Here is an 18364-nt window from a genome sequence, read left to right on the forward strand (position 1 = left end):
TGTGCCACATTAGAAAATCCAGTGTTGCTCCTGTAAGAGAAGTCCTGGGCAGGTAGTTGATGCGGTGTATATTTCACTAATGATGAAAATTATATGCACTAAGCTCCCGGGAAATGTGTGGTATTGAAGTGGGTAAATGCTACATTCTTTTACAAGCTTAGGAAAAACTGCATGGGTCTCTGAAGTGAATGGAGGGTGAGTAAGGTGGTCTCTCCATTCCAAAGGCCTGTCCAGAGCTTGCAGCTGATTGGACAGATGGCTGCTTGATTAGCCTGCAGCCGTGCAGGGGAGGCCTGATCCTTGGAAAATGGAACTTTAACTGAGAGTCTCTCTCTCTCTCTGTGCCTGGGGAAGCAGGAGCTGCAAGCAGTGAGAGAGCCTGCTGGATTTTCATGTGTTTTCCTAAACGGTGTTCTGTTTGTAAAGACTGGGCCCTAGGTCCTCACCACTAGTAGACATGATTGTTATCTTTCTGAATTAGTTAGTGCCAAATTAGCATAGGTTTGTTATTTTGTATTTTTTATTTCAATAAAATCGACCGTGGGACAGTTTTACCCTATTTTGGGACTTCATTGACTTATTTTGTGGGTGTCTGAGTGTGCCCGGTCTGCCCCAGGAGACCAATATCCTGCTACCACTAATTCTACATTCCCTTGGCAAAATCCAGAAAATCTCTTTTTAACATAGTGTTATGCCCCAATTTTATTCCCTGAAAGCACAATAAAGTTGGGTCACAATTGTGTTCCTCATAAAAGTGTCGTTGCAAATGAGTTTAACATTTGTTTTTTTGGAACATTTATGATCTTGTTATTATGTTCTAAATTACATTTTTTAAAAAGCCTGTTGGTCTTACCAGTATATTGATACTGACATATACATGTTGCCCTAGATATGACACCCTTAGTAAAAAATGTTTTTGATTTTATAAGACTCCCTTGTTTAAAAGGCTGTGAAACTCACCCTCACTAAGAAAAAAAAAAAACAAGCTTTCTTCTGCGTCCCTCCATGTCAGTACACATAGGTAGCATCGCCCCTCCCCCACAGGAGGTAGGACCTATACCAAGCCAATTAAAACGAATCCTGCCCTATAAGACCACCTGACTTCCTCCTCACCACTGTTATTTTTTGTCCTACTGGACAGGTAGGTAGGATCTCCCACTTTTTTTTTTTCTTTTTTCCTTTTTATTTTTTACTTCTGTGTAGACACAGAGGGATGTTTCCCGGGTAATGGAGAAGAATTTACCTGATGCCCCAAATACGCAAAATGTTCAAATTGACGCCTATAGGGAAGAAATGCAGGTGTGGGCATACCCATGGTCCTAGCCTTGTGCTAATATAGCCCCCCTGCACTACGCCCAACTACGCACAGTATTCAAACTGATGCTTATTGGGTAGGCTACAGGTGTGGGTTTTTTCCACATTTTTACCTGTAAGCTAACTTAGCCTCCATTTTTTCCTATGTTTTTTTTGCGAGGCTTTAAGGACTCCTGCCCTGTGAAATGATTAAATTAAGGGCCATGGGTATGGATATGGGCTAGTGTCAGTCTAGCCTGAATCCGGTGAGTATGATTCCTCAGTTTCCACTATGTGTCGTAACATGCACTGGGAAGCTTGCATACTAATTAGCAATTACATCCCTCAGCTGAAAGCTGTCAGGGTTCTTGCTGGAGGTCCCATCCTGCAGGTAAGGTGCATGTGCTTCTTTTGCTTATAATTTCTTATGTGTTATTATGATGCCTGAGTCCTCTGTGCAGACACAGTGGCTATTGTGCTCTTTATTACACCAGGTGCTTCCATAGCTGTTTGGTGTTGCACTACTGCAGCAGTATAGTTTCTCCTTCCTCTCTCATATTGTGTGCTCACAATTAGCAGCCATTCCCCAGGCTTTTGCTGACAAGCAATGCTTTCTGGTTAGCTGCTTGCGTGCAGGTATTTGTGCTCCTTATTTTACCAGGCACTTCCAGCACTGGTTGGGGGTTGCGCTGCTCTAGCAGTATTGTTCCTCCCTTTCTCTCTGTTATATTATGTGCATGTTCCCTATAAGCAACCTTCTCTGGGTTCTAACAGGGATTTGCTTTTTTCCACCAAGCCAGTGCTCTGGGAAGGAGCTTGTTTTCCTTTGCGTCTTTGACATTTTGAGTTTTATTGTGAGCCTGAATCCTCGGGGCAGGCAGGTGTACTGTGCTTTTTTACAGTATTACTCATATGTTTCTCTATAGAGATTTCTTTTCTATCTGGTGGCTCAGGTGTGAGCCTAGTTGTAGTTCAACCTCTCCCACTGAGAGTTGGTGGCTGCTTGGTTCGCATCCTCCTTAGGAATCCCATGTTTGGGTGGATGGGCAGGTACTACTGCCTCCTTTCTGCCTCCTGTGTCTGCTGGCCCCTGTTTTTGCCCTTGGCTCGTGTGTCCGCTGGCTACTGTTTTGGCCCTTGGCTCACGTGTCCGCTGGCTCCTGTTTTGGCCCCTTGGCTCACGTGTCCGCTGGCTCCTGTTTTGGCCCCTTGGCTCACGTGTCCGCTGGTGTGTGTCGTGGCCCTTGCTTGTCAGTGCTCCAAAAGTTGGCATGCTTGCAGTGGGAGTGCTCATACATGGATTCACATTCGGTGTTTGGCAATGTTTGGTTGTTTTGGGTGCTATGGCGTGTGTGCTAGCAGCCTTCCCGCTCAGGGTTTTGTCTGTGTGGTTGTTGCATTGGCACACCAGTTATGCATTCAGGCCAGCTAGCTCATGCAACATTGTTTTGGTGTGCATTGCCTGGCCTCTGTGCCATTGGCTATATGCATTTTGACTTTTTGGTTCAGAAGGGTGTGTAGACTGTTAGTTATTTTAGCAGCAGCATTTGCTTGCACAGTATACCAGTGTTACTGGTTCATTAGCTTCTTATGTTCCGCAGTTTGGTTGGGCTTAGTGGGCTTTGAGTGCTGCAGTGTCTCTATACAGTTGGACTTCTTCATGTTGCATCAGCGCTTATTATGTCTTCTTTTGGTAGGTTAGACAGTTGTCCACTCTTTTTTGAGCTGCTCCCATTGAGCTGTGGAGTAGATGCTTGCAGGTGACAAGCTTTATTTTCTAGTGCCACTGTTTGGGGCTTAGGGTCAGTTTCTTAGCCCCAGCACTAGTGGATTTATTATCCTAGTTGTTGCCAATTTCTGGTGTGGTTTTCTGGCCTGCTGGCTGTGCTAGGGTAGTGATAGTATTGAGCTGGTTTTGCCAGGATTATGGTTGTCTGCAGTGAGCGTCTGGGTCTTGTGAAAGGCCCTCTGGTCTGTGAGGGAACCCCTGTTGCAGGGAATGGACATTTATTGTTCTGGCTTGCTTTTCTCTCATTATGTTAATTGCAGTAGTTGGAAATTTGAGCCTTGGTTGTCAGCCACTTACCAATACCTTGGGGGGATTGTTGTTGTTCTTTTGGTTGTTCAGCATTCTTGTCTCATTTCCAGGGATTCATTAGTGTCCCTGTTTCCTCGGGGATTTTGGCCTTGTTTTTGGCCTTTCTAGCTCTTTTGGGTTTTGTACCTTTTTGTTTCCCACCCATTACTGTTTTGTGGGGCAATGGCTTGGTAGATCCCATGTGTACTGACATGGATGGACGCAGAAGAAAAGGAGAATTTCACTTACCTTCTTGACGTAAATTCTATTTCTTCTAGTCCCGACATGTCAGTACAGGTTTCCCATCCCAATTTTGCTTCCTGTACTGCTATGGCAAATGTATAACAGTGGTGAGGAGGAAGTCAGGTGGTCTTATAGGGCAGGATTCATTTTAATTGGCTTGGTATAGGTCCTACCTCCCGTGGGGGAGGGGCGATGCTACCCATGTGTACTGACATGTCGGGACTAGAAGAAATAGAATTTACGTCAAGAAGGTAAGTCAAATTCTCCTTTTACACTTCCTGCACTTATAATTAGTTTCTGTGCTTTCTCCTTTCAGACTATTCAAATTCAAGAACCAGTCAATCTCTGCCTCCACCGCTGCAAATTTGAATTATTTGATGCTCAGTAAGCCAAATTTAGTACTATTTATTTGCTTATGCTTTAACTTAAGTAGTGTACCTTTCATAATGGTACAAAAAGGCAACACATTATTTGAAATCAATACCTTTATGTTTCTTAGCTAGCAGATCAGCCTGTTCCCAGATGTCATAAGCGTAAAGGAAATAAGAGGTTATGTTGACATAAGACGATGCTATGTGATGGATCATCTGCGGAATGGCAACTGAAGAGCTTGGAGTTCCACTGTTGCTAGCAATGGACCCTGGCTGAGATCCTCCAGAGCTGGCAGGAGAGGGAGTAGGAGACAAAGGGGATGGTGTACCAGTACTTCTAACAAAAAACATAATTTCAAAAATGTTTATAGCAACATGAATAACTAATAGTAAATCAACAATCTGTCTGTAGAAACAGTATCGTATAATTTTAGGCACTTGTCTAAATTTGTAAGTCAGATAATATATAACACACTTATTATTATCAAATATTTTAAAAATAAGGAGATTTTGTGATACTCACCGTTAAATCCTTTTCTCTCAGGAGGTCTGTGGGACACAGGGACCTTGGGGTATAGTATCTCCTAGCAGGAGCAGGACACTAGAATAGAAAGAATAGGAAGGAAGCCCCTCCTCCCTACTACTATACCCCCTTGCACTTCCTGTTAACCTCAGTTTTGTCAACAAGATAACTAAGGAACGAAATTATATACAGTATACAGAATTCAGATGACCGCTTCCAGGGGGGGAAGCCCTGTGTCCCACAGACCTCCTGAGAGAAAAGGATTTAACGGTGAGTATCACAAAATCTCCTTTTCTCTGGCAGGTGTCTGTGGGACACAGGGACCTTGGGGACATACCAAAGCTGTCCCTTATGCCCTATGGGAGGGCGGAAGCGGAAGACTGCTAAATTAACAGACTGCAGCCTGAAGAACTTTCCTCCCGAAAAGTGCGTCAGATGCTGCAAACACTTCGAAACTATAGAATTTGGTGAAGGAGTGTAGAGATGACCAGGTCGCAGCCTTGCAGACCTGTTCAGCAGATGCTTTATTTCTGAAGGCCCAGGAAGTTCCTATGCCCCTCGTGGAATGGGCCCTGATTTGCAAAGGTGGTGATTTTCCCTTTGCAATGTAGGCTCTGCGAATTGTCTCTTTGATCCATCTCGAGATCGTGGATTTTGAGGCTTGAGAACCACTTTGAGCACCAGTGTGTAAAATGAACAAGGAGTTAGTAGAACGTATTTCCTTGGTACGATGTAAGTAGAACTTGAGCGCTCTGACTGGGTCGAGAGAGTGTAGTGCCACTTCCTTGTAAGACGCTGGTCGCGGACAAAATGAAGGAATAGTGATGTCCTGATTAATGTGGAATGAAGAGACCACCTTGGGCAGAAATGAAGCAGTAGTTCTCAGAACTGCGCGATCCTCATGGAAAATAAGGTATGGTAGTTGGCAAGAGAGGGAACTGAGTTCAGAAACCCTGCGAGCTGAGGCGATGGCTATGAGAAAAACTGTTTTCCATGTTAGCCAGGCTATAGGAATGGTAGCCATGGGTTCAAAGGGTGCCTCTTGTAGGGCATTCAGTACTAAGTTGAGGTCCCATGGAGGAATGGGATCGTGGAAGGGAGGATGCAATCGGGAAACTCCCTGCAGGAATGTGGCCACATCTGGAAAGGTAGCTATCTTCTGCTGAAATAGTACAGATAGAGCAGAGATTTGGGATTTCAGGGAACCTAGCGAGAGACCTTTGTCGAGACCTAACTGCAGAAAGGATAGTATTCGAGGAACTGACAATTCCTGGAAGGGATAGCCGTAGGTGTGGCACCAGTCCCAATAGATCTTCCAGACTCTGTGATAAGCCTTGGCAGATACCGGTCTTCTGGCCGCCATCATGGTCTTGACCACCTCTTTAGAGAATCCCTTTCTGCTGAGTACTAGCGACTCAAGAGCCATGCCGTCAAATTTAGAAATGCAGGCTTGGGATGACTGATGGGACCCTGGGTCAGTAGATCGGAATGTAGAGGAAGTCGCCAGGGATCGTCCCTGCTGAGCGACATTAGATCTGTGAACCATGCCCTCTTGGGCCAATGGGGAGCTATCAGAATTAGTAGGCAAGGTTCTCTCCTGATCTTCCTGAGAACCCGTGGTATGAGAGGAAGTGGAGGGAAGACATACGCCAGTGAGAAATTCGACTCTGCTGTGAGTGCGTCTGCAGCTAATGCTATGGGGTCTCGGCACCTGGCCATGAATGAGGGTACCTGGCGGTTTGTTCGCGAGGCCATGAGGTCGACCTCCGGAAGTCCCCACCTGCTTACAATGTCCTGGAATACCCTGGGATTTAGGGCCCATTCTCCTGGATCTAGCTTCTGTCTGCTCAGGTAGTCGGCCTGCCAGTTTTCGAGTCCTGGGATGTAAACTGCTGAGAGGTGGACTTCTCTTGACTCTGCCCAAGTCAGTATCAGGCTGACCTCCTTTAGGGCCTGGCGGCTCCTTGTGCCTCCCTGATGATTGAGGTAAGCTACTGTGGTGGCATTGTCCGATTGAATCTTGACCGCCTGTCCCCTGAGTAGGTTCTGCCAGTGTAGGAGGGCTAAACGAACCGCTCTGATCTCCAGAATATTGATGGGTAGACGGCTCTCTGACGCGGACCAGGTTCCCTGAGCTGTGAATTGTTGTAGTACCGCTCCCCATCCCTTTAGACTGGCATCTGTAGTCAGAAGTAGCCACTTTGGCTCTATTAGAGTGCGCCCCTTGGATAGATGTGACCTGTCTAGCCACCATGCCAACGCAACTCTGGTCTTGGGAAGAAGGTGCATTTGTTGATACAGACTCGTGCGCTTCCACTGGTCCAGGATGTTCCACTGGAGTGGTCGTAGGTGGAATTGAGCAAATGGCACAGCTTCGATGGCCGATACCATCGTGCCCAGGACCTGCATGGCCAGTCGTATGGACGGACATGGCGTGGAGAGGAGGAGGCGAACCATGTCCTGCGTCCTTGAGATCTTCTCTGGTGGGAGGAAGACCTTCTGAAGCGTTGTGTCGAATATTAACCCGAGGAAGGACATCCGCTGAGCGGGAATGAGGCATGACTTGGTGGTATTGATCCTCCATCCCAGAGAGGTCAGGGTGTTCAGAACCAAGGACAGCTGGGACATCGCCAATGCGAACGTAGGAGCCTTGAGGAGGAGGTCGTCGAGGTAAGGGGTTATGGATACCCCCTGAGACCTTAGCGCCGCAGCTGCTGCCGCCATGATCTTGGTGAAGATCCTGGGTGCCGATGTGAGTCCGAAGGGAAGGGAGGTAAACTGGAAGTGTCGATTCTTGATAGCAAAGCGTAAGAATCTCCAGTGCGGAGGGAAAATGGGGACATGGAGATAGGCGTCTTTTATGTCCAGGGTCACCAAGAACTCGTCTGGAGACATGCCGGCAATGACCGATCTTAGCGACTCCATCTTGAAACGTGAGACGCGTAGAAAGGTGTTGAGGTGCTTCAGATCTAGAACTGGTCTGAAGGAGCCGTCTCTCTTGGGAACGATGAAGAGATTGGAATAAAAACCTCGAAATCGGTCGCCTGATGGAACTGGTACAATCACCTTTTCCTTGAGGAGTTCGTGCACAATGGACAAGAGAGCCTCCTGCTTGATGGGATCTGCTGGTAGGCGGGACATGAAGAATCGGGTAGGGGGCATTGAGGAAAATTCGAGACGGTAGCCCGAAGCGATGAGTTTGTGGACCCATGGATCTGTGGTAAGTTGTAGCCAAGCCTCTTGAAAGAGTTGGAGACGACCGCCTACCGGATCGTGGTTTGTCATAGAATAGTCATTGTGAGGACTTATCTGCCGGCTTGGGTTGGGAGCGCTTATTCTGCCAGGAAGGCTTAGGCCGGTTCTGGAACCTGTTACGGTTGAAGGAGCTCTGTGATGAATAGTCTCTGGAAGGAGCATTCCTGGACGACTTGGTACGAAAGGAACGACCTCGTCGGAATGTGGTGCGATTCTAGATTGAGGAAGCAGAGTACTTTTTCCTCCCGTAGCTTGGCTGATAATTTTATCCAGCTCTGGTCCAAATAGCAGCTTTCCCTTGAATGGCAAGAAAGTAAGAGACTTCTTAGAAGAGAGGTCTGCCGACCACATCTTCAGCCAGAGAGACCTGCGGGCTGCTACTGATAGAGCTGAGGTGCGGCTGATTGCCTGAACTGCGTCTAGGGAAGCCTCTCCAAGGAATTCGCTTGCACTCTTAATCTGGGTAGCTAGAGCTGCCAACTCGTGTCGAGGAGTCCCTGAATTAATGGAGTCAAGTAGAGAGTCTGTCCAAGACTGGGTGGCTCGAGAGACCCAGGCCGCTGCCAGCACTGGTCTAAGGCTCTCTCCCGCCGCCGTGAAGATGGACCTGAGGAATCCTTCCAGCTTCTTGTCCATGGGATCCTTAAATGATGAGGAATCAGGAACGGGTAGAGCCGTGTTCTTGGAAAGCCTGGATACCGGAGCATCCACAGATGGTGGGTTGGATAGCTTTTCCTGAAATTCCTGTGGAAAAGGATAATATCGTTGGAAACGACGGCTGGCTTGGAATCGCTTTTCAGGGTGATCCCATTCGGACTGTATGATACTGTCCAGTTGTTGATGGGAAGGAAAAATGGCGAGGGACTTTCTTTGTCTCTTGAATAGTGGCTGAGAAGATTCCTGAACAGCCTCTGGAGATTTAAGATTCAAGCATGATATGACTGCCGAAATCAAGGAGTCTATGGCCTCTGAGGAGTGTTGGGTGGGCTCCTCCGCTTCATCGTCATCCTCGGATGAAATCTCCCCTTTGCTTAGAGAATAATGTTCCCAGTCCGCAGTTGGTTGCGGAGATTCTATGTCACTATAGTCATCTGCCAAATTTGGGTTTTGGCGCTTTTGATGTGACGTACGCGCATGGGTAGCGTCATGATCCAGTCTGTCTAGTAACTTGCCTAAGCAGTCTGCTAGTTTGGGAATCCCTGTAGATAGCTGGATTGCCCATTGAGGGGGTTCGGCCTGTGAAGAGACAGTAGGTAACGGAGTCTCCAATGCTACTGGGATAAGCGGAGTTTCTGGAGTAGCAGTAGAAGGTAGCTCCTGAGCCTTAGAAATAACCTCTGTGGATGGCTTGGAACATGCGGAGCATAATGGCTCCTTTCTACCAGAGGGAAGACGCTTGCAGCATTTGGCGCACGCCAGGTATTTGACCTTAGTGGAGGTAGAAGCCCCCCGAGAAAAGGGGCCATCTGAATTACCCTCTGCCATGTGGTAATGAAAAAAGCCGATATGAAAAGTCTAAGCTACTGTTGTGAAGCTAGACAGTTAAGGCACAGAATTGTATAATATGCCTCAGGGACTGCGCTAGTGAGGTAGAGCTGCCCTTGATAGAGATCTGTGTAACTTAATACCTTACAGCAGAATATCAAAAGGAAATAATAAAAACCTTTTTTTTTTTTAATTCATGACATATATGTAATATACATGAAGCAATAAAGTATTATTTGAGGTGCTATTGCCTGTGCCTGAGTTTGAGGAGACCGGTAGCCCCTTGGTTAACCCCTTGGTTAACCCCCTTATAACCTCTGTGGCACCCTCTCCCTAGCCTTCCCCCTTACTGTGACAGTGAAGTGAGCCAGCAAGAGAAGGAAGAAGAGGAGAATGGTCCCTGTGTCCGAAGTCTCTTTGCTGAACCAGAGGAACCGCACCGCCGAAGCTCTGAGGAAAGGGCGCGAAGAGTCCGCTGCCTTCTCAGAAAGACGCGCCAAGAGAGAAGAGCAGGCGAAATCTCGCGAGCGTAGGAGCGAGAACTGCAAGATGGCGTGGAACGCATAGGTGGAACGCAAGAACTGAGCAGTGATAAGCAACCGAGCGGCGATAAGGCAACAGCAGGGGGAACTAAGGGAAGGCAGGCAAGCACAATACTAAACCTGGAAAAAGGTCAGTGAAGCTCTGTGCAGCGTCTGCACCCGGATTGGAGAGGCAGGTAACCTGCTATGGCCCGCTCCCCTGGAGTCTTAATGGCCTCAGAGCTCTGTAGTCCCACGGAGGGGGGGAACCTAGTCAGGAAACTCTCCTGGTGGAGGTCCAAAGGTCAGCCCCTGGTGTCAGACTTAGTCTGACCGCTGAGAAACTCTATTTCCATTTAGGAATCCAGAGAAAAGTGAAGGTCCTGTCTCCTTTAGGGACACTAGAAAAAAACTGAGGTTAACAGGAAGTGCAAGGGGGTATAGTAGTAGGGAGGAGGGGCTTCCTTCCTATTCTTTCTATTCTAGTGTCCTGCTCCTGCTAGGAGATACTATACCCCAAGGTCCCTGTGTCCCACAGACACCTGCCAGAGAAAAAGGAGTTATAATTCCAAAAGTTAAGCTGCTCCGTCCCAAATATGTGAGGATTTGAAGAGGACATGACCCATCAATAAATTAGATACATGAACTCTTGAGCTTGCTTCAACCAGCAGGCTATGCTGCCTATAGATAGATATATAAAGCAGGGCAGCACTGCCATTATGTGAGCAAAATAAAGGAGGTATATTTACATGAGTAACTTGAAAAAGCCACCTACTTTTTTTCAATCTGCAATTTGCCGCTATTAGGGCTTTACAACCTGGTCAAATAGCATAACATCCCTACTTTTGTCAGACCAATTTAATTGCTTTTTATGATGAGGTTAGTAAAAAGCTAGCCAGTGGGGATGCAGTAGATGTTATCTATTTGGATTTTGCCAAACCATTTAATACTGTTCCTCACAAATGACTGCTTTCTAAACTAAGGTCTATTGGTCTTAGTGAAGTTGTTTGCACATGGATAGAAAACTGGCTACAGGATCGGGTGGTTGTTAATGGTACATTCTCTACGTGGAGTAAGGTTCTCAATGGGGTCCCTCAGGGTTCTGTACTGGGTCCACTTTTGTTTAATTTGTTCATAAATGACTTAGGGGAGGGTATTATAAGTAATGTATCAGTGTTTAAAGATGACACAAAACTCTGCAGACCAGTCAATTCTATCCAGGATGTGGCATCCTTGCAGCAGGATCTTGACCAATGCCAATCTAGGTGGCTAAGTGGCAGATAAGATTTAATGTGGATAAATGTAAGGTCAAGTGCCTGGGACATAAAAATATGAAAGCCACTTGCCCTTACCCTTAATAGGACTTCACTAAGCAAATCCATAATGGAGAAGGACCTTGGAGTCCTTGTAGATAATAAACTTGGCTGTAGCAAGCAATGCCAGGCAGCAGCTGCAAGGGCAAACAAGGTTTTGAACTGTATTAAAAGGGGTATAGATTCATGGGAGGAGGGTGTTATTCTTCCCCTTTACAGAGCACTGGTAAGGCCCCATCTAGAATATGCTGTCCAGTTTTGGTCTCCAGAGCTCAAACGGGACATGATTGAGTTAGAGAGGGTCCAGAGAAGGGCAACTAAGCTGGTAAAGGGTATGGAAAACTTCAGTTATGAAGAAAGACTGGCCAAGTTGGGTCTGTTTACCTTGGAGAAGAGGCGCTTAAAGGAGAAGGAAAGGCTAATAAAGAGTTAATCTCAAACTGCAGGCATATCTTCAGTTCTCTCAATAGTACCCTTAAGTCTCCCCATATTTCTCCCCATTCAGATGATCAGAAGCCTCATAGGAAAAAAAAACGCTGAGCTTTGTAAAGAAAGTTCCCATAATGCCTCGCTCCTGCACCAAGACCAGTGTACATGCTCAGTTAGTAAGACTATGAGGAAGCTTCCTGCTGATTGGCTCAGATCCACATTCCTAAGGGGGAGGAAGTTCTTAGCAATCTTGAGGGAGGGGGGAGCAGGAGAGGGGAGAGAACTGTGTGTCTCTGGCAAAGGAAAACAAACAGACTGTTTCTTTTGAAAGAGAACTCAGTGCAGCGTTTCTGTGAGTGTTTATGGCTGTATTTACATAGACCTTTCTGATAAAGCTTATGTCGTTTTTACCTTTCCTTCTCCTTTAAGAGGTGACATGATAACTATATATAAAGGGATCATATAATAACCTCTCTAATGCTTTATTTACCAGTAGGTCCTTTCAACGGACACAAGGGCACCCACTCCGTTTAGAAGGAGGGAGGTCCCGTCTAAGTATTGTGGAATTCCCTCCCCGAAACAGTCGTACTGGCTGATAAATTATATAGCTTTAAGAAGGGGTTGGATGGCTTTTTAGCAAGTGAGGGAATACAGGGTTATGGGAGATAGCTCTTAGTACAAGTTGATCCAGGGACTGGTCCAATTGCTATCTTGGAGTCAGGAAGGATTTTTTTCCCCTCTGCGGCAAATTAGAGAGGCTTCAGATGGGGTTTTTGCCTTCCTCTGGATCAGCTAGCACTTAGGCAGGTTATATATAGGCATTATGGTTGAACGTGATGGACGTACATATTTTTTCAACCTACCTTAATATAGTTACTTATATGACCATGCATTATGTGGCTGAAAGGCTTAGAATAAGTGAAGATAAGTAAGACTCTCTGTGAAGAACACTATTTTACAGAAAAAGAAAATAATAAACCATGAAGACATTGTTTTCTCTTTGAAAAATGTATAACGTGAAGTAATTTGGTACTTATACTGCATCATTCCTCTTACAACACACCCTGCATTAATAAAAGAGTGTACTGACCTTGTGACACATGGAGAAGGTGCTTGTGCAGCTCTGGAAGAACTCTATCAGAAATAAATACAAATATAATATATTTTAGAAACAGTGAAAATCTGGTATTTAAAGGGATACTGTCATGATCTTTATAGAGTACTTTATATTTCTAAATAACACGGTTTACATAGCAAATAATTCACTCTACCATTTAAAATGGTATTCTTGAATTCTCAAATGTATTTTTTTTAGTTGTAATATTGCTGTGTAGGCAGCCGGAGTCGCAAGCTGGGCTTGGATTTCTTACTATTGAGTGCAATGGAGCTGCTATTTTGTTTTGCTGATTGGCTGCTGGGAGGGTGGGTGATATCACTCCACCTTGCAGCTCAGCAGTAAAGTGTAACTGAAGATTATCAGAGCACAAGTCACATGGCTGTGGCACCCTGGGAAATGAAGAATAAGGCTAGCCCCATGTGAAATTTCAAAATAAAATATAAAAACATCTTGCAGGATTCTTTTGGAGAAGTTCTATTAACTGATGCGTTTTGAAAAAAGCATGTTTTCCCATGACAGTATTCCTTTAACTTGTAGCAACAGTCACGCATTATATTATCTATGTTCATTGAAAGGGACCACATGAAAGAGCTATAAACCACCAAAAAAAAATAATAAAAGCCTCCAATTTCACTTTTATACGGGAAGAAATATGAGTAGCTAGCAGGCATAGCCAGCTTAGCAGTATTCTAATATTCAGTGAAAAGGGTGTAGCGAAAACCCTACCTTGAAGTGTTCTCCAAGAGTGCGAGAATACTTTATTGCAGTGTCTTTTTTGTAGCGAAACATTGCCATGTAGAGAATGGACTGACAACGCATACTGTAAAGAAAGTTTCAAGAAGAATATTGATTATGAATTTTGATAATATATTGTTTATTAAACCAAGGCTAACATCTTGTCTATTGTTCAGGAAGCATTCTATAAACTTTGTTACAGTTAAGTCATGGAAGGCCACTTTTTCACCAAAGTCTTAAATTTAACAGAATACTCTGCACAGCATAGAAGCTCCTACTCTTATTAACAAACCAATAAATAAGATTTCCTTGATAAACTACATGAGGTTAAGTCCAACTTAAAAAAAAAATCTTTAACAGGTGCATTGTCTGCCTGTTATGTTTTTTTCCAAAGTCTGTCATGTGTATGCACTGAATGGCAGGTGCCATTGTAATGGAATTAAGCACTGGCGGTACACTCACCATAAAACAGCAAAGGACATTTCATATGAAGGTGCCGAAAAATCAGTGAAGTTCTTCAACTTCAATATAAATCTAAAGAGAAGCAAATATGCATTAGGGCAAGAATACGCTCCAATATAATATACGGATTACACAGTAATTCATTGAAAGCAATAATATTTCCACATCTGAATACTTTATTGATATACTGCAATTAAACACATGGTAAGAACAGTTTTGCATTTCCTGCCCTTTACCATTTCTGACACTTAAAATACTTACACAGTTGTATTAAACAACTCTAAATTAAAGGAGAATGCAAGTCAAAATTTCAAAAGTATACTGCCCAATAGTCCTCCTACTGTTTAGTAATAACGCCACACTTTTGGCTCACTTAATAAAATATTTACTCAGTCACACTTACTTCATATTTTCTATTTCTATGTTTTCTTGAACAGGCAGCCATCTTTAAAAAGGTATTCTCCCTTCCTTTCCCTCTTTGCTTCATACTGCACATGTGTTTCATCCCCCCCCCCCCCAAGCAGCCTACAGGAAGGGGAGAGAGATTTCAGTGATGTCACTGTAGTCTTCACACTGCTGTAGGCTGCCAGAACCATATCTCAGAGAAGCAAGCAGGGATCTGGGAATTTAGATATGCAGTAGATACTTAAAAAGAATGCCTTTAGACTTACTTTTTAATTTATATTAACCTTTCCTTGTCCTGTTTTCTATAAATGTTGCAGTTTGTTGAAGTTTTAAAAGGGAACGTTATTTGTATATTTTTATTATCTAGAGACTCTTGTCTTTAATTTTAAAATAATACAAAAGAACCATGAATATCCTATAAATTATAACCTCAACTTTCCCCCATTGTTGTGACTATTTTGTTAGCAAAAGTACATTCAGCGCCGGATTTCAAATCCATGCGCCCCAGGGCCAACGCAAGCGCGCATGATCGGCCATTTAAACTCCCTTACGGAGCAGTGGGGAGAAGTCCCCATTGCTCTGTATGGCCACTTAATATCAAAATTTCGCTGCGGCAGGGGGCATGCCGCCCCTAAAATTGTGCCGGCCTAGGCCCGGGGCCTTTGTGGCCTTGCCACAAATCCGGTCCTGAGTACATTATGGGAGGGGGGTGCATTGGTAATAATAATAATAATATAATTATCTAACTCACAAGGATGAAACCTTAAGTAGCTTCAGTTGCCCTGTTTGCCTGGTTTTACTTTAAAAATAACATAAATCAGAGATGTATTTTGTGATTAAAACATTAGGGGGAAACTATGTTTACATAACTTACTTAATGAGATCAACAGTTTCAGCAATCATGGTGTAGGCTGACTTTGGGGCTTGTACATCAGCCTCCATTGCAATACCACATTCAATGAAAAACATGGCAGCATCCAAATAGTTGAAGGATTTTCCGATCTTGTCTGACTAAAGAAAAAAATGAAGACAACTGTCAGTGAAGTAAAGAATTGTTCAAGACTGCCAAAGCTTCATTAATTCTATGTAAGATGCTAAATGTGTGCCCCTTCTTAAAGCTATATAATTTATCAGCCAGCACAACTGATTCGGGGAGGGAATTCTACAACTTCACATCTCTCACATTAAAAAATTCTTTCCGAATATTTTAACGGAACCTCCCTTCTTCTAAACGGAGTGGGTGCCCTTGTGTCCGTTGGAAGGACCTACTGGTAAATAAAGCATTAGAAAGGTTATTATATGATCCCCTTATATTTATACATAGTTATCATGTCACTTCTTAAGTGCTTCTTCTCCAATGTAAACAATCCCAACTTGGCCAGTCTTTTTTCATACCCATTACCAGCTTAGTTGCCCTTCTCTGTATCCTCTCTAACTTAGTAATGACCCATTTGAGCCCATTTGGAGACCAAAACTGCACTGCATATTCTAGATGGAGCTTTACCAGTGCTCTGTAAAGTGGAAGATCTATGCCCCTTTTTACCAGTAGGTCCTTCCAGCAGACACAAGGGCACCCATTCTGATTAGAAGAAAGGTGGTTCCATCTGAATATTTGGAAAGGGTTTGTTTATGGTGAGAGCTGTGAGGTTGGGTAATTCTCTCCCTGAATCAGTCATACTGACTGATACATTAGATAGCTTAGAGAAGGAGTTGGATGGCTTTTTAGCAAGTGAGGGAATAAAGGGCTATGGGAGATAGCTCTGAGTATAAGTTGATCTGGTCTGATTGCCATCTTGGAGTCAGTCACTATTGCCAGAGATGTTTATCGAATTATGATACTGGAAAGCATAAGAGCACGGGCTAATGTAGAACAAGCACAGGCTTTCAAATACATAAAATATATGATATCTGAACTTGCTCCCAATTAAGCAATGGCATACCTTAACAGTAAACCCCTTCCCATCTGCAGAGAAACATGAGATCAGAGATAGATGATAGATACAGATATAGATTCTCTGCCTGTGTTTATCTGTGTGGCACTATCCTAAATGAAAATACATTTTTGCATTTTTTTTTCATGGTACTAGCCAGTAAACTTAAGGAACGCAAACTGCCAGAAATCATATGGAAAGCAGTTGGACTGCACATAAATCAAACGGCTTCCAAATAAAAGCAGTCTGTAATTTAAATTTTTACATTAATTTTATCTTGAAGAACTTTTGCTACAAATTATTAAAAGTTAAGCCAATGACTGGCCAAAAAATGTCCCAGAGAAAAACCAGTGTCTATTGATGTAAGACTTCAGAATAGATGTGAATAAATGCACACAGCAGCTAGGGAATCATTCTACCATGATAAAACTTCACAGATTTTGGCAAGCACTATTTATAAAAGCTTTTTTTTTTTTTTTTGCTCTATTCAGATCCAAGTTGAATAACATCTTCCATTTATAAGAGTGAAGGTAGAAAAGGGAAACATTTGACCCTAGTTCATTATTTTGCTCACCCTTTTGTAAAAAATATTACTCATAGCAGTTCTACCAACGTACATGGGGTCAAGGTTAATGGTTTGTGTTCATCCAGCAGACGGCAAGACAGCTGATCTGTGTATGCATATAGCCAAAGATGGGAATTGTAGTGACCACTGCAAACTAATTATTATTTTGGGCTTTTATTTTTTAGCTATTTATTTTTATTTATTTTTCTTTTTACAGCAATAAGGCCCATATAAAATCTTTGGTTGCAACTTGTAATATGCCATGGCGTATTTTAAAATTCTGCTTTGGCTTGTAGCCCCTGTATCTTACACTACAGCACACATGGCTGCTGTCACGAAAGAGAGCCAGCACCGTATGAAGCACTTAAAGGAGAAGGAAAAGTAAAACCTAAGTAAGCTTTATCAGAAATGTCTATGTAAATACAGCCATAAGCAGTTACAGAAAAGCTGCACCGAGTTGTCTTTTTTTTCCTGTGCCAGAGTCTGCACAGCTCTCTCTCCTGCTCCCCCCTCCCTCAAGAATGCTAACAACTCCCTACCCCCCCCCTTTTCCTAAGAGGCTTCTGATCATCTGAACGGGAGAAATATGGGGAGACTTAAGGGCACTATTGAGAGAACTGAAGGTATGCCTGCAGCTTGAGATTAACTCTTTATTAGCCTTTCCTTCTCCTTTAAGAAAAAAAATAAACCAAAGAAAGGTCTCCCGCAGAAAATGTTATTGTGCAAGGGCGAGAGCAACCTTTACATGTTTAAAAAGAAGGAGAAACACTTATATGTAAAAGAAAGCTTCTGTGGACTGAAGAACATATTGCTTTTTGCTTCTTTTGGCACATATTATGCCTTAACAAAATAATTATATTGTTTTTCTTACCTGACTGTTGAAATTAATGTGTGTCTGCTGCATTTTTATAATTATAACATTAAACTGTATTGCCTTAATTCATATATAATCATATATATATCAAAGATAAAAAATACATACCATGGCATCAGCTTTGTGTTTTAGTTTCTTGGCCTCCTTCATGTAATGTTCCGGTGACATTAACCTAATGGCAGTGCAAAAATAGAGGGGCATATATTAAATGTCACAGAAACTATTCATAACATGCAACAATCAGTGTTATGTAACAGGAGTACTATAAAATAATCCAGCAAACATACTTTTCTTCAAACTTGAGCTGTGGTCTTGTTGGCTTGACATTACCATTTGGCAAAGAAGGCACTGGGAAAGCTTTTGTGTTATTTTCTGCAGACCCCTGGAAATTATTATAAAGAATTTAGTCCATAAGTGTTACTAAAATGTACTGTCATTCTTAATTCATAATTTTATATTAAAAAAAATAATTATATATAAAAAAAAAAAATTGTAATGTGTCATATACCCTTGTCAGTATACCACCTTGTTCCTCATGAGTTTAATGAATATGGTTATGTTATGCTTTTTTTTCACCAATTGATTTGAATTGTTTTTGTTATTTCTTGAGCAAAACAGGGCAAAATTTCATGTTCTCCATGGTAATTCCCGTTTTTTGCAAATTAGATAATTAGATTAACAGTGCAAAGTAAAAAAACACACAAGGGAGTATTGGCAGCGTGTAGACCCCAACAACCCTAACTCCCCTCTCTTAAATCAAACCCA

At 43.2% G+C, this 18364-nt stretch overlaps 1 protein-coding gene across 3 annotated transcripts in view; it reads right to left on the bottom strand.

Annotated features, from left to right (window-relative positions):
* Window positions 1-18364, bottom strand: part of aff1 (AF4/FMR2 family member 1) — a 139058-nt gene that overhangs the window by 9019 nt on the left and 111675 nt on the right. For 2 of the 3 annotated variants that reach the window (XM_002941497.5, XM_031903522.1), the window contains exons 14-20: window positions 17887-17981; window positions 17708-17771; window positions 15104-15240; window positions 13825-13896; window positions 13354-13447; window positions 12601-12644; window positions 4098-4321 (exon numbers count right to left, since the gene is read on the bottom strand). In XM_002941497.5, coding sequence (XP_002941543.3) covers window positions 4098-4321; window positions 12601-12644; window positions 13354-13447; window positions 13825-13896; window positions 15104-15240; window positions 17708-17771; window positions 17887-17981 — 730 coding nt within the window. The remainder of the gene's footprint in view (window positions 1-4097; window positions 4322-12600; window positions 12645-13353; window positions 13448-13824; window positions 13897-15103; window positions 15241-17707; window positions 17772-17886; window positions 17982-18364) is intronic. The other variant, XM_018097477.2, reaches the window with a different exon arrangement.

This window comes from Xenopus tropicalis, chromosome 1 (assembly GCF_000004195.4).
Source record: "Xenopus tropicalis strain Nigerian chromosome 1, UCB_Xtro_10.0, whole genome shotgun sequence".
NCBI lineage: Eukaryota > Metazoa > Chordata > Amphibia > Anura > Pipidae > Xenopus > Xenopus tropicalis.